The sequence below is a fragment of the Cervus canadensis genome, chromosome 18 (genome assembly GCF_019320065.1).
Source record: "Cervus canadensis isolate Bull #8, Minnesota chromosome 18, ASM1932006v1, whole genome shotgun sequence".
NCBI classification, from domain to species: domain Eukaryota; kingdom Metazoa; phylum Chordata; class Mammalia; order Artiodactyla; family Cervidae; genus Cervus; species Cervus canadensis.
Genome location: NC_057403.1, coordinates 54,840,916 through 54,853,189, shown reverse-complemented (window position 1 = coordinate 54,853,189; position 12,274 = coordinate 54,840,916). Strand labels below are relative to the sequence as shown.

General features: G+C 59.4%; 1 protein-coding gene across 1 annotated transcript; it reads left to right on the top strand.

Moving 5' to 3' along the window:
• Nucleotides 1–378: 378 nt before the first annotated feature.
• On the top strand, nt 379–11,307 carry LOC122420972 (oxidative stress-induced growth inhibitor 1-like). Its single transcript, XM_043436623.1, has 6 exons — nt 379–540; nt 4,307–4,411; nt 5,701–5,837; nt 6,783–6,974; nt 7,191–7,282; nt 9,995–11,307. Exons 2-6 carry the CDS (start codon nt 4,345–4,347, stop codon nt 10,941–10,943), a joined length of 1,437 nt encoding a protein of 478 aa, XP_043292558.1. The 5' UTR covers nt 379–540; nt 4,307–4,344; the 3' UTR covers nt 10,944–11,307.
• The last annotated feature ends 967 nt before the right edge of the window (nt 11,308–12,274 follow it).

The following is a 12,274-nucleotide window of genomic DNA, read 5'->3' as shown; positions in this document are numbered from 1 at the left end:
CTCGCAGACGGGGGAACTGAGGCAGCCCGCCCAGGAGGGGCAGGGCGGGGCTCCCAGCCTGGGGCCGAGGCAGGAGAGGACCCGTAGCGCGGAGACCCGCAGCAGAACCCGGGCTTTCTCCACTTAAAGCGACCGCCTTGATGGTACGTTGGGCGGGGCTGTCTCCGCTTCCCTAAAAGGCGAAAGGCCAGGTTGGCTCAGCCTGGCCGGTGTCCGCCCCGCCTCCTCGCCATGGACCACCCCGGGGTGGGCCCTCTAAGGCCGTCCCCCGAGGCTGGCAACGTGACCGCCCGCCCTCAAGTGTGCAAGTTCATTCATCCAGGGGCCCCTGCTGACTCACGCTTATGAAAGTGATTTTCCTGGCCCCGCCCTCCGCCCGCCTCTTCCCAGCCCCTGAAATACCCGGGCTTCCCGGCCTCTCGCACCCTCTTGGATCCCCACGGGGTAATGTGCATCCCGTTCCCTCGGTCGGCTCCCTGACCCCCGTTTCTCCAAGAGGCCTGACAGGGCTCCCCAGTGTCCTCGACCCCGGCCGGTCAGGTGAGTGACCCGGGCGAGGCTTGGGGGAGGTGGGAGAAGGTAGCCTGACCGGGGCAGGGCCCTGGAGCCAGGCAGGGGGACCCCAGGCGGTCCTGAGGGTGGTCCACCCTGGCTCCCCACGACCAGCATGACCCTCGCAACCCCCGAGATCCTCCCCCACCCCTCCTGGCCATGCCCATCTCCAGGTGCCTGGCACCCTCCACCGACAGCTGCCCTGCCGGTTGGCTTGCTGGGAGTTCACCCCAGCCCACGTGATGCTACTCCAGGCAGGAAAGAGAGGTGTGGCCAGCCCAGGCCGGCTGCCCGGAGCCCCGAGGCCACTGGGTCCCGCGAGCAGGCTGGGTGCTGCCCTCCGGTCCCCGCCTCTCCTGCTCTCATGGGACCGAGCCCCCAGGGTCGAGGGGGACCTGGCTTCTCACAGGAGGGTTGGGGGTGCCGGGAATGAGGGCTGGGGTTTCAGAGGGTCTGGAGAGCTCCTGGGGCTCCAGATGGGGGAGGCTCTGGGGGTCCTGGTGTCGCGGGGTGGGCGCCGCGGCCAAGGGCTCACCCTGGTGCTTGGCAGGTGGCACTCGGGCTGACGGAGCACCTCCCCATCCTTCCCTGCCCCAGCCTCACGGCACTTTCCCGGGGGCACTATTGTGCCGTCTTCCTCAGAGGGGACTCCGACAGGTGTCACAGGGCAGGGTTTGGGGTGTGGTCTCCAACATTCCTGGAAGAGACACCTCCCTCCTGACCCCAGTTTTTCCCTTTGGGCAATAGGGGTAACAGAAAAAAAAATCCATGGAGTGGGGTAGGAGGGTTGTCATTAAAGTGAAATGAGCAAAAATACCACAGGTGCTCAGTAAATGTAGCCATACAGGTGCCCTAAGCCTTAGAGCAGTTTAATCTTCAGTAACCCTACAAATTGCAATGCTCCAAACTCTATGCTCCACACCCAGGAAAGCACGATTATTCCCATTTCTTTTGCACTTCTTTTCTCCTGTGAACTCGAAGGCCTTTTTAATGTCAACATTTGCCATCTTCAACCAGAGGGACGTTGGAAACTGACCTTCCCAGCTTCCCAAAACTAAACAGTGTGTGAGAAATAGGAAGTTACACTTTCAAATGGAAAGTGGGCAGCGTGCGTTCTTCTGAGGAGGTTTCGAGAGCTTCACGTCTCGGGACTTGGGCCCTGTGTGTATCACTACGCAGGAAGTAATCGTTCAGGTCAGCCTCTGGGTGGTGACCTCGCGCGTGTGGCATCCAGAAGTTTCTGGCATGAGCACTGGACGTGGGGTCCAAAAGCCCTGGTGGTGAATGGGGCCTTCTTCCTCCTGGGAGCGTGAAGACGGGGCAGTCCATTGTGGTTCCTCGTCTGTAAACGGAGGCTCCTGCAAACACTCCCCCTTACTGGTGCTGGGAGGATTCACGGGGACGGAGCAGAGAAGGACTTGGCCCGGGGTGGGCGCTCCGTGGGCACCCAGTGTGGTGGGCTGTGGGGTGTCCAGGGACCAAACTCTCAATTCATTACCCACTGGCTCTGTAACCTCAGGGGCGTGGCCTCACTGCCCTGAGCCTCAGTTCGCGCGTCTGTAAAGTGGGTTCCGTGAGGATGAAAGCTGCTGATGGGAAAGGAGCTTGTGACGGGGACGTCACCTGCGTCCTGTTGCTGGTGTTCCCGGGGTCAGTGAGGACAGCAGCGCGGCGCCCCGGCTGTGTGAAGGGCGTGTTCTAGGAACCACAGTCCCTGCCCCAGGGCCACCGGCAGGTCAGTGAGACGCTGTCCCCTCCCAGCTGGAGCACCAGCCCTGTGGCCCCCATCCCCGACACCAGCACCAGGACAGAGTTGCACTCAGCCTGCGGGGGCCTCTGTCACACCGCCTCGGGGGGCGTGAGAAGGTCCTTGCACAGGGCAGCCTGGGCTCAAAACCAGTTCAGCCTGCACACCTTGTGGCAAATTCCCCACAAGCCGTCCAGGACGGTGGGACGCTTGCTCGGCCTCAGCTTCCCCATCTGTAATATGGGCGCTGTCGTGAGAGTACGTCTAACAAGCCAGTTAAATATGGGTTAAGTTGGTGAATGTGGTCAAGTGTTTAGGGCATGCTCAGCACCCGCTCACCCCACAGAAGTTCAGAAATGCTGGTCGTCCTGTGTGGCAGCGCTGCCACCCCAGGGCGGACAGCAGGGTCCCTGCAGGGAACCAGGCGTGGAGTGGGCCAAGGGGTCCCTGATGGGGGACACAGCTCACGCCCCAGGCCCCACTGAGGCGGTTCTCAGGAGACCGGAGGGCACATCCCCCTGTGAGGCCCGAGGCGCCCTGCTGCCTCCCAGCCCCCCGTCCTCACCTGCCAGCTGGAGGTGACGGCGCCTGCCTCTCAGGGTGCCTGCAGGGCCCAGATGCTGTGGCTTAGCTGCAAGCTCCTCTCCTTGCAAACTGTAAAGTGCAGCGGGCGGGTGCAGTGAGAGGGACACCCAGGCCCTCCGGCCAGCCCCTCCGGCCGTCCCCCACCCCTCTGCCCGGTGGGGGACGCTGGTGTTGCTGTCGCTCTTAGCACATCAGAGATCACACGCCAGCCTCAGTCGTGCTCCCTCAGCCTCTTCAAGATCTGCAAAAAATGTGAATCAGTTGCCCACTCTCTCGAATCAGGGAATTCACATAAAAATCCAGATTTAAGCTTTTTCCTGGAAGAATTCTGAAGGCCGGTGGTGCTAGGACCCCATCCCTGGCTGCTGGTGGCTGTCTGGCCATCGACTCACCCTTTCACTTGCTGTGAGCCCCCAGTCTCCCTGGCGACAGGCCGAGAGGTGTGCGCGGACTATTCAGGCAAAGCTGTGCTTGGGGGACGTGGAGAGGGTGGGTCTGGACTCACCTGGAGAGACCTGCAGCTTCAAGTTCTGGGGTTGGGTCCCTCGGAGTGATTTGGGCTTGTGGCCAGCAGAGGGCGCTGGCGCTCCAGAGACAAGCTGGTTTAACGGCATTTCTCCCCAAACCGAAAGGCTCGGGCTTCCCGCGTGTCTGCCTGTTCTAGCCCAGCCCCTGAGCCCTGGGCTCTTCCCAATGGCCCGTTTTCTCCAGGTCGGTACTCCATGTACAGCACCTCCCTGTGTCCTCCCACCCCCCAACAAACCTATGAGGTAGAGACTATGATCATTCCCATTACACAGATGAAGAAACTGAGACCCAGAGAGGTCCAGGAATGGGCCCATTGTCACCAGTTCAGAAGCGCCTCTCCAGGCCCAGGTCCACTGAAGACCTGAGCGCTGGCTTGTGAGGTGGGGGTGTGGCTGTCACAGACGTGCTGGGCAGGGCTTGCTTCAAGAAAGAGCCAACTCATTGGAAAAGACCCTGATGCTGGGAAAGATTGAGGGCAGGAGGAGAAGGGGATGACAGAGGATGAGATGGTTGGATGGCATCACCCACTCAACGGACATGAGTTTGAGTAAACTCCAGGAGATGGTGAAGGACAGGGAAGCCTGGCGTGCTGCAGTCCATGGGGTCACAAAAATCAGATACAACTTGGCGACGAAACAACAACCATTACCATCCATGATGAGATGGGAGTGTGGAGTGAGGCTCAGAGAGTGGGAGACGACCAGGCTGGGGGAGGGAGCCCTGCATTATTGGGCCTGTTTAGGAGGTAACAGGTGTGAGAGGGGAACATCATCCTAAGACTCAGGGAGGATCCTGGACTTGACCCTGAGGCCAGCGGGAGGTCACCCTGCAGCTGGGAAGTGACCGCCTGACCCCCAGGCTCAGCAAGTGGCCCCTCTTCCCCTGTGCCCCCAGGTCGGCTGCCAGCCCCACGCCCCCCACCAGCCGCAGCCATGAGCAACCACAGGAAGGACCACCTTGGTGCCTGCAGCTCAGAGCCCCTCCCAGTCATCATCATTGGTGAGTGCTGCTCAAGGCAGGGAGGGTGGGGGGTCGGAGGTCAGGAGCGTCCACTCAGCACTCTGCTCAGCAGTTTCTAAAACATCACTCCAAACAGTCCTTCCAGGAACCCGCAAGGCTGGAGTAGAATGAGTTGGAGAGGCTGCCCGGCGGGTTGGGGGCGGGGTGGGGGGGTGGGCCGCTGGTGGTAAGTGGGCAGCTGGCCTGTGTTTCCCCTGCGCTGGGTGCCTGAGTGAGGGGACACAGCAGCTGCATGTGTCCTGCCCTCAGGTCTGCAGAAAGGGGGGACAGAGGTCCCTGCCCTCTAGGCCAGCATCAGGTTGAACCACGTGAAATGGCCATTCTTGTAAGTTCAGGACAGTTGAGCATCAGCGATTTCACATGGTCCATCCTAACCGTTGTCTCCATAAGTAGGACTCAGGACAGCACAAGATAAGAGAAGGACAAATAGGAAGTGATGTCACGAGGTTAATTGCCCACGAAGGGCCACTGGTGAGTCCTGGGGCTCATCAGGACCTGCGAGCAGGCGGCCCCACCACGGGTGGCTTTAGCGCCCGTCCGGAGCACCCCTACCCCCGAGCTCACCCAGTCAGCACATCGTCCTACATGCTGCAGTGTTCTCCACATCCCTCGGACCCACCGCAAGGTCGGTCCTGGAGGACTGGGCTCGTTCCTGGTACTCTCAGGGTCTCAGTCTTGCCGCTCTGTGACCACAGGCAAGTTACTCAGCCTCTCTGTGCTCCAGCATCCTCTCCTAGCAAAGGAGGAAAAGTAGCATGCACCTGGCTCAGTGGGATAATGCCTGGGCTTCCAGGCTACAGAGAGGCTTGTTACAGCAGCAGTAGCCTTATTATTTTGTTGTTAAAATCAGTGGGGACTTCCCTGGAGGTCCAATGGTTCAGACTTTGCCTTCCAATGCAGGGAGAGCAGGTTTGATCCCCGGTCTGGAAGCTAAGATCCCATATGCCTTGAGGCCAAAAAACCAAAACATCAAACAGAATATTATTTTTAAAAATTCAATAAAGACTTAAAAAATGGTCCACATCGGAAAAAAAATTTTTTTAAATCACTTAACACAAAGCTTGACACATAGTAAGCACTCAGTGAACATCAGTGGTTATTTCCACAGCTCTCTTGTTAAAGTGGTGCTGCGCTAATAGATGCTTTGTTTTTGTTTATGAGTGAAGAGCAAATCAGGGAATGAGACAGATCAAAACCGGAGCTCTCGGTGGTGGTCGTGGTCTCGGGGATCCAACGTTCTGCCCTCTGACTGCGCCCTCTCTCCCCAGGCAATGGTCCCTCGGGCATCTGCCTGTCCTACCTGCTCTCAGGCTACACCCCCTACGTGAGGCCGGATGCCATCCACCCGCACCCCCTGCTGCAGAGGAAGCTCTCAGAGGCACCAGGGGTCTCCATCATGGACCAGGTGGGCTTGAGCTCTGGGACAGGGGCGGACACCCCCACTGCAGGGAAACTCTCCCAGGCAAAAATAAAAAAAGCTGCATTTGTGGGAAATCCCCACTCGTCCACTGGTGAGAACTCGGTGCTCTCACTGTCGGGCTCAGAGTTCGATCCCTGGACAGGGAAGTAGGATCCCACAAGCCATGTGGCACAGCCAAGAAACAACAGGATGCGTGTGTGAGACATGGGAGGCCACAGAAACAGGGAAAGAGGGGTGGCAGCTAAGACGTCAGCTCGCCTCGCCTCCCCTAGTCCAGCGATTCTAAACCCAGGACGGTTTTGCTCTCCTGGGGACGCTTGGCCATCTAGAGACAGTTTCAGTTGTTGCGCCCAGAGTGGTGACACCACTGGCTTAGAGGGTTGAGGCCAGGGATGCCGGGACATCCTACCACACACAGGATGAGCCCCCCAGCCCCGGAGCCAAAGCTGAGGACCCCAGTCCTGGATACTGCAGACCTACTAGCCCCTGCTCGTGAGGGCTGACCAGCCCCCCCTCCACACCCCTCGCCTCCCAGGAGGTCACTCAGCGCAGCCCCTTCAGGCAGCATCCATCAAGCTGGGCCCCTCCACCCCGGAGCTGGAGAATGAGGAAGTAAGCCGCCATGCGGTCTAGATAGGGATTTCCCGGAATGCCTCCTACAGGTCACCCGTCCCTCAGTACAATCCACAGAGAAAAACGTTTGTGCTCCAGTAAAGCTGAGAGACGCTGGGTTTGGCGAATCTAAGCAGGTAAATGCCGCTGCAGGGCTTGTCAGAGCCTTTAGTGTGCTGCCCTGTGTGATGGCTTTCAGGGAGGCAGCATTTCCCAAGCTCATCTGACACCCCTATATGAGGGACGGAAGGTGAGACCAGGCGGCCCTCCTCCAGGGGCCCCTCTGACCTGCCCCCCCCCCGCCCCCCCCAACTCCAGGACCTAGACTACCTGTCCGAAGGCCTGGAAGGCCGGTGCCAAAGCCCTGTGGCCCTGCTCTTTGACGCCCTCCTGCGGCCAGACACAGACTTTGGGGGCAGCGTGGAGTCTGTCCTCACCTGGAGGCACCAGAAGGAGCGAGCCATCCCCCATCTGGTCCTGGGCCGGAACCCGCCTGGGGGCGCCTGGCATGTGAGTGGGGCCTGGAGGGGGTGCGGGGACTTGCGCCAAACCTTCCTAACGCAGGTCAGGGCTCTTGCACTCCCCACCTTTCCCTACTGGCCCCCACTGCCCCCTCCTCCCTCCCCTCCCCCCACCCCCAGCCCCAGCTGAGGCCTCCCCTGCTCTCCAGCCCTGGGGCAGCTGGGGGCCAGCAGAGACCTGGACTTTGCTCTCCTTCACTCCTAGTCCATTGAAGGCTCCATGGTGACCCTGAGCCAAGGCGAGTGGATGGGGCTCCCCGACCTGCAGGTCAAGGACTGGATGTGCAAGAAGCGCAGGTGAGGGTTCCCTGGAAAGCCACTGTGGGCAGGGAAGACCCGAGCCCGCCCCCGACGCTGAACCGGGAGCCAGAGGTCAAGGGGCTTCGGGGGCTCATCAAGCCTGCCCTCGAGGGGGACGCTGTGGCCGGGCTGGGGAAAGGACTTGCCCAGGGCCGCACAGGCGGTAAGCAGCAGAGCTGGGCTCCCCAGGACTCCCCGTCCAGTGCTCCTGCCTCTCAATCTCGACTGGGCCTCCCTGTAGCATCCCAGGCTCTAAGGAGAGCTGACCACTGGCCCCTGCCCCCCACATCCTGCCTCGGAGCCTCTGGCCCAGGCTCCCCGGTCCTCTGGCCTCCCGCAGCCCCTCCCAATATTCTGAGCTTGGCCTGCAACCATCTCTTTTTCTCAGTCAGCTAATCAATCGGATGCACTTTTTAAAATTGATTTTGCATTAGAAACATAACCACAGTACAGGAAATTGGAAACTGAGAAAAAAAAGACAGCTGACTCCTAACCCCGCACTCCTCCCCAGCACTGCCGCACCTTGGAGGGTTCTCTTCCCATCCCACTTCCTGCTCCATAATGACCACACTGCACACTTCTCACCACCCCAGAGAGACAGCCGAATCACAACAGATGCCAGCCCCTGCTCATCCCGGGGCACAGGGCGTAAAGTCGCCCAGTGCTCAGGGTGGCATCTGCCCTTGAACGTTTTCTCCTCCCTCTGGGTTCTGACAGGGGGCCTGTTGTTCAATCTCTCGGTCGTGTCCGACTCTTTGTGACCCCATGGACTGCAGCACACCAAGCTCTTCTGTCCTCCACTATCTCCCGGAGCGTGCTCAAACTCATATCCATTGACTCAGTGATGCCATCCAACCACCTCATCCTCTATCATTCCCTCCTCCTCCTGCCTTCAATCTTTCCCAGCATCAGGGTCTTTTCCAATGAGTCAGGTCTTCGCCATCAGGTGGCCAAAGTATTGGAGCTTCAGCTTCAGTCCTTTTAATGAATATTCAGGATTGATTTCCTTAAGGACTGCCTGGCTAGATCTCCTTGCTATCCAAGGGACTCTCAAGAGTCTTCTCCAGCACCACAGTTCGAAGGCATCAATTCTTCGGTGCTCAGCCACCCAGTAGGCAGTTGATCTATTGGAAACCTCACTTGACCTCTCTGGAAACTCTGTTCCATCCCTCCAGAGTTCATGGTCTGTCCTTTTGACACAAAGATTTTTTGCCCCAGCAGATGTGGTAGAAAGACATCCAGGCTGGTGTAGTGATGTGTTAACAGACAGACAGGAATGTAAATTTCAGCAGACACACCCTTTCCTGTCCTACTCTTAAAATATAACGTTATGTCACAAGGATCTCACATGGTGATTACACAGTGACTGCAGCCATGCTGTCACACGGCCATGTAATATTCCCGAGAGGGGTGGGCAGCTCCACTCATTCCTACACACCAGCCTTTGTGCTTGGATGTCAGAGCCAAAAGCCACAACAGACGCACCCCCTGTCCTCATGGTGCTGCCGCGATTCCTAAACCACTCCCCAGTCACAGAGCTTTCATTCTTTCCAATGTGCATTATTATAAGGAACCCTGGGTGCAACATCATCTTAGGACAGCCCTTTAAAACACTTTCTACTAAAACAGAGGAGTGGAAATGACCAACCCACAGCCGTGAATTCCAGAGTTCCAGTTTCAGGAGCAGCCTAATGGGTTGGGTTGGCTGCAGTGGCCTTAAGGGATATCTGAGCTCACCTACAATCTTGCGTCCTTACTGACGGGTTGTACTGACGATGTGTCACAAAAGATTCCCTTTGAGTTAATCCATAACAACATGTCCACAAGTCAGCGAAGGGAACTCACTGAAGGTCACCCGGGAAGCTACAGGGAGGAGCTGAGATAGCATCGTCTATGCCTCACCCACTGGCAACAGCCCTGGAAAAGGTGGTAATAATAGCAAGAGTGATAATAACAACAAAAATAACAGTAACAACAGCCAGGGCTGCTACTGTGTGTTGAGGACTGTGTTAAGTGCTCTATGTGGGTTATCATTCAACCTAGTTCTTCACTGAAATATAAGCACATATAGAAACACACAATTCACATGCCTACAGGTGGATGTAATTTCTCAAAGTACACATACGTTTCAGTCACCCAAACTCAAAAAGCAGACCCCTTCTCCCCAGAAGCCCCCCTCAGGCCCCTCCCAATCACCCCCTTCCTAAGAGGCCACCCCTCTCTGAATGTCTAACTCCATAGATGAGCTTTATCTGTGTGAACTTTATAAAAATGGAATCCTACCCCAATGCACATAGAATACTGGTCAGTATTGGAGGAAAGTGTCATGGCCAACCCCGCGTCACTCACAGCCTGTCAGGTTCTAGTCTAAACCCTTCACTCCTGTCATCTGAGCCTCTCAACGACGGCAGGGGACAAGTGCTGTCACCGTGGTCATTTTGCAAATGAGGGACTGAGGCAGGGGGTTCCCACAGGACCCAGGCCCTCTGGCACCAGAGGCCACACTCCCAACCCCACCCTCATCAGCTCCATTGTACAGAAAAGAGAGGTTTTTACAGCTCAGAGGGGCTGAACCCCTTGAGCAAGTCCTACGCCCAGGGGTGGTGCAGCCACACTCCAGGGCCTGACTCCAGCCTGTCCACCCGATGACCGCCCCAGCCCCGCCCCAGTCCACTGACACTCACGCCTCCTCGTCCTCCCCTCTCCCAGAGGTCTTCGCAATAGCCGGGCCACGGCCGGCGACATCGCCCACTACTACAGCGACTACGTGATCAAGAAGGACCTGAGCCACAACTTCGTGTCCAACGCCGTGGTCACGGCCGTGGAGTGGGGGACGCCCGAGCCCAGCAGCCCTGGGGCCCGGGACCCCAGCCCGCTCTTCCAGGTGAGCGGCTTCGTGACCACCGAGGACCAGAGCCAGCAGTCCTTCTCCCTGAGTGCCCGCAACATAGTCCTGGCCACAGGCACGTCCGACAGCCCGGCCCGCCTCGGCGTCCCTGGGGAGGCCCTGCCCTTCGTCCACCACGACCTGTCGGCCCTGGAGGCAGCCACGCGGGCAGGCACGGTGTCCCCGACCTCGGACCCTGTCCTCATCATCGGGGCGGGGCTGTCGGCCGCAGACGCGGTCCTCTACGCCCGCCACTACAACGTCCCTGTGATCCACGCCTTCCGCCGGCCCGTGGACGACCCCGGCCTGGTGTTCAACCAGCTGCCCAAGATGCTCTACCCCGAGTACCACAAGGTTCACCAGATGATGCGCGAGCAGTCCATCCTGTCGCCCAGCCCCTACGAGGGCTACCGCAGCCTCCCGGAGCACCAGCTGCTGCTCCTCAAGGAGGACCGCCAGGCCGTGTTCCGCGACCCCCAGGGCCTCCAGAAGGTCTTCGGCGTGGCCCTGGTGCTGGTGCTCATCGGCTCCCACCCCGATCTGTCCTTCCTCCCGGGGGCAGGCGCCGACCTCGCCGTGGACCCTGACCAGCCCCTGAGCGCCAAGAGGAACCCCATTGAGGTGGACCCCTTCACCTACCAGAGCATCCACCAGGAGGGTCTGTACGCCGTGGGGCCGCTGGCCGGGGACAACTTTGTGCGCTTCGTGCAGGGCGGGGCCCTGGCCGTGGCCAGCTCCCTGCTGCGGAAGGAGGCCAGGAAGCCACCCTAGCACCTGGCCCGGCAGCCTTACACCCAGGCCCTAAGAGGAGGGAGATCACCACAGCCCTGCCGGGTGCACAGTGCGTCCCAAGATGCCCCAGTGATGGAAGGGGGCCTCTCCTGCAGGAGACAGGAGCAGCCATGAGCCCACGCCACAGGCCTCTCAGATGAAGAGTGGGAAACCCAGACTTCCCGGACTCAGACCAGGGTGGAAACAGTGGCCACAGGACACGGTAGGCCCAGAGCTGTAATTGGGGGTGAAGTGGCCCGTGTGAGCTGGGATCACCAGGGCCAGCGGAGCACCGAGCCAGGAGGACTTCCAGGCCCCACTCTTTCCAGAATCAGGTCCCAAATAAAACCAGCGCCTGCCTCCACTCCTGTGTCTGAGGACTCTCTGCTTGGGGAGGGGGCCAGGTGCCCAGGACCCTGCCCCCGGGAGCTGGGGAGTCAGAGCAGGGGCAGAAGCACAGGGTCGTGTGGGAGAGGGTCCCGGGGCTGGGGGACACTGGGCGGTGCCCCAAGGGGAAGGGCAGATGTGACTGAGGAGTGGGTGCTGGGGAGGCTTTCCCAGCCCCACCCACCCCTCGGGTCTAGTCCCGCTCACTCCCTCTCCCTTCAGTGGATCCTCTGTGTTCTCCACACTTGAACCTGCCACAGGGCCTTTGCACAGGCTAAGCTCTAGCCCAGGGAACTTCCCCATCCTCTCTTTAACTCCTCCTCTTCTTACAGTCTCTGAGCATAAGGACCATTTCCTCTAGGAAGCCTCTTCTGACATATGCCCCTCCGTGGCCTGAAGGTAGAGCCCACTCTAGTGGGTCAGGCTTCCACCCCTTCATTGCAGTTCAGTTCTCACTCTTCATTATTTGTGGGATCATTCCAGTATCTGGCTCCGCCCACTTGGCTGTAAGCTCCAGGAGGCCAAGGCACGCCCTCCTCTGTTTTTCCGCTGTTCTTGAAACCCAGTGCAGCCACCAGGCCTAGCACCCAGCAGGGGCTCCTTTAATTCTCTGGTTCGGTGGGTGGGGTCTGGAAGGATGGACATGGGGAGTATGAGGGGAAGAGGGTGTTCCAGGGGTGGGGAAGACTAGTTCTGGGCGTTAACGCGCGGGGGAGGTCTGAGGGGCGTGCACCCTGTGGAAGGGACGAGTGGGTACTTGCAGAGTGGAGAAAGTGGCCCCGGTGTGTGGGCGCGCGTTCCCTGGGCTGCAGCCGGCAGAGGGCGCTCCGGGCTCGCCGGACACCGCGCTCCGGCCCCGGCGGCTGCGGCGCCACGGCGCGGGGGAGGCGAGGAATTCTTCCCGAGGGCGGGCAGGGGGAGACTTTCGGAATGGGGGCAGCCCC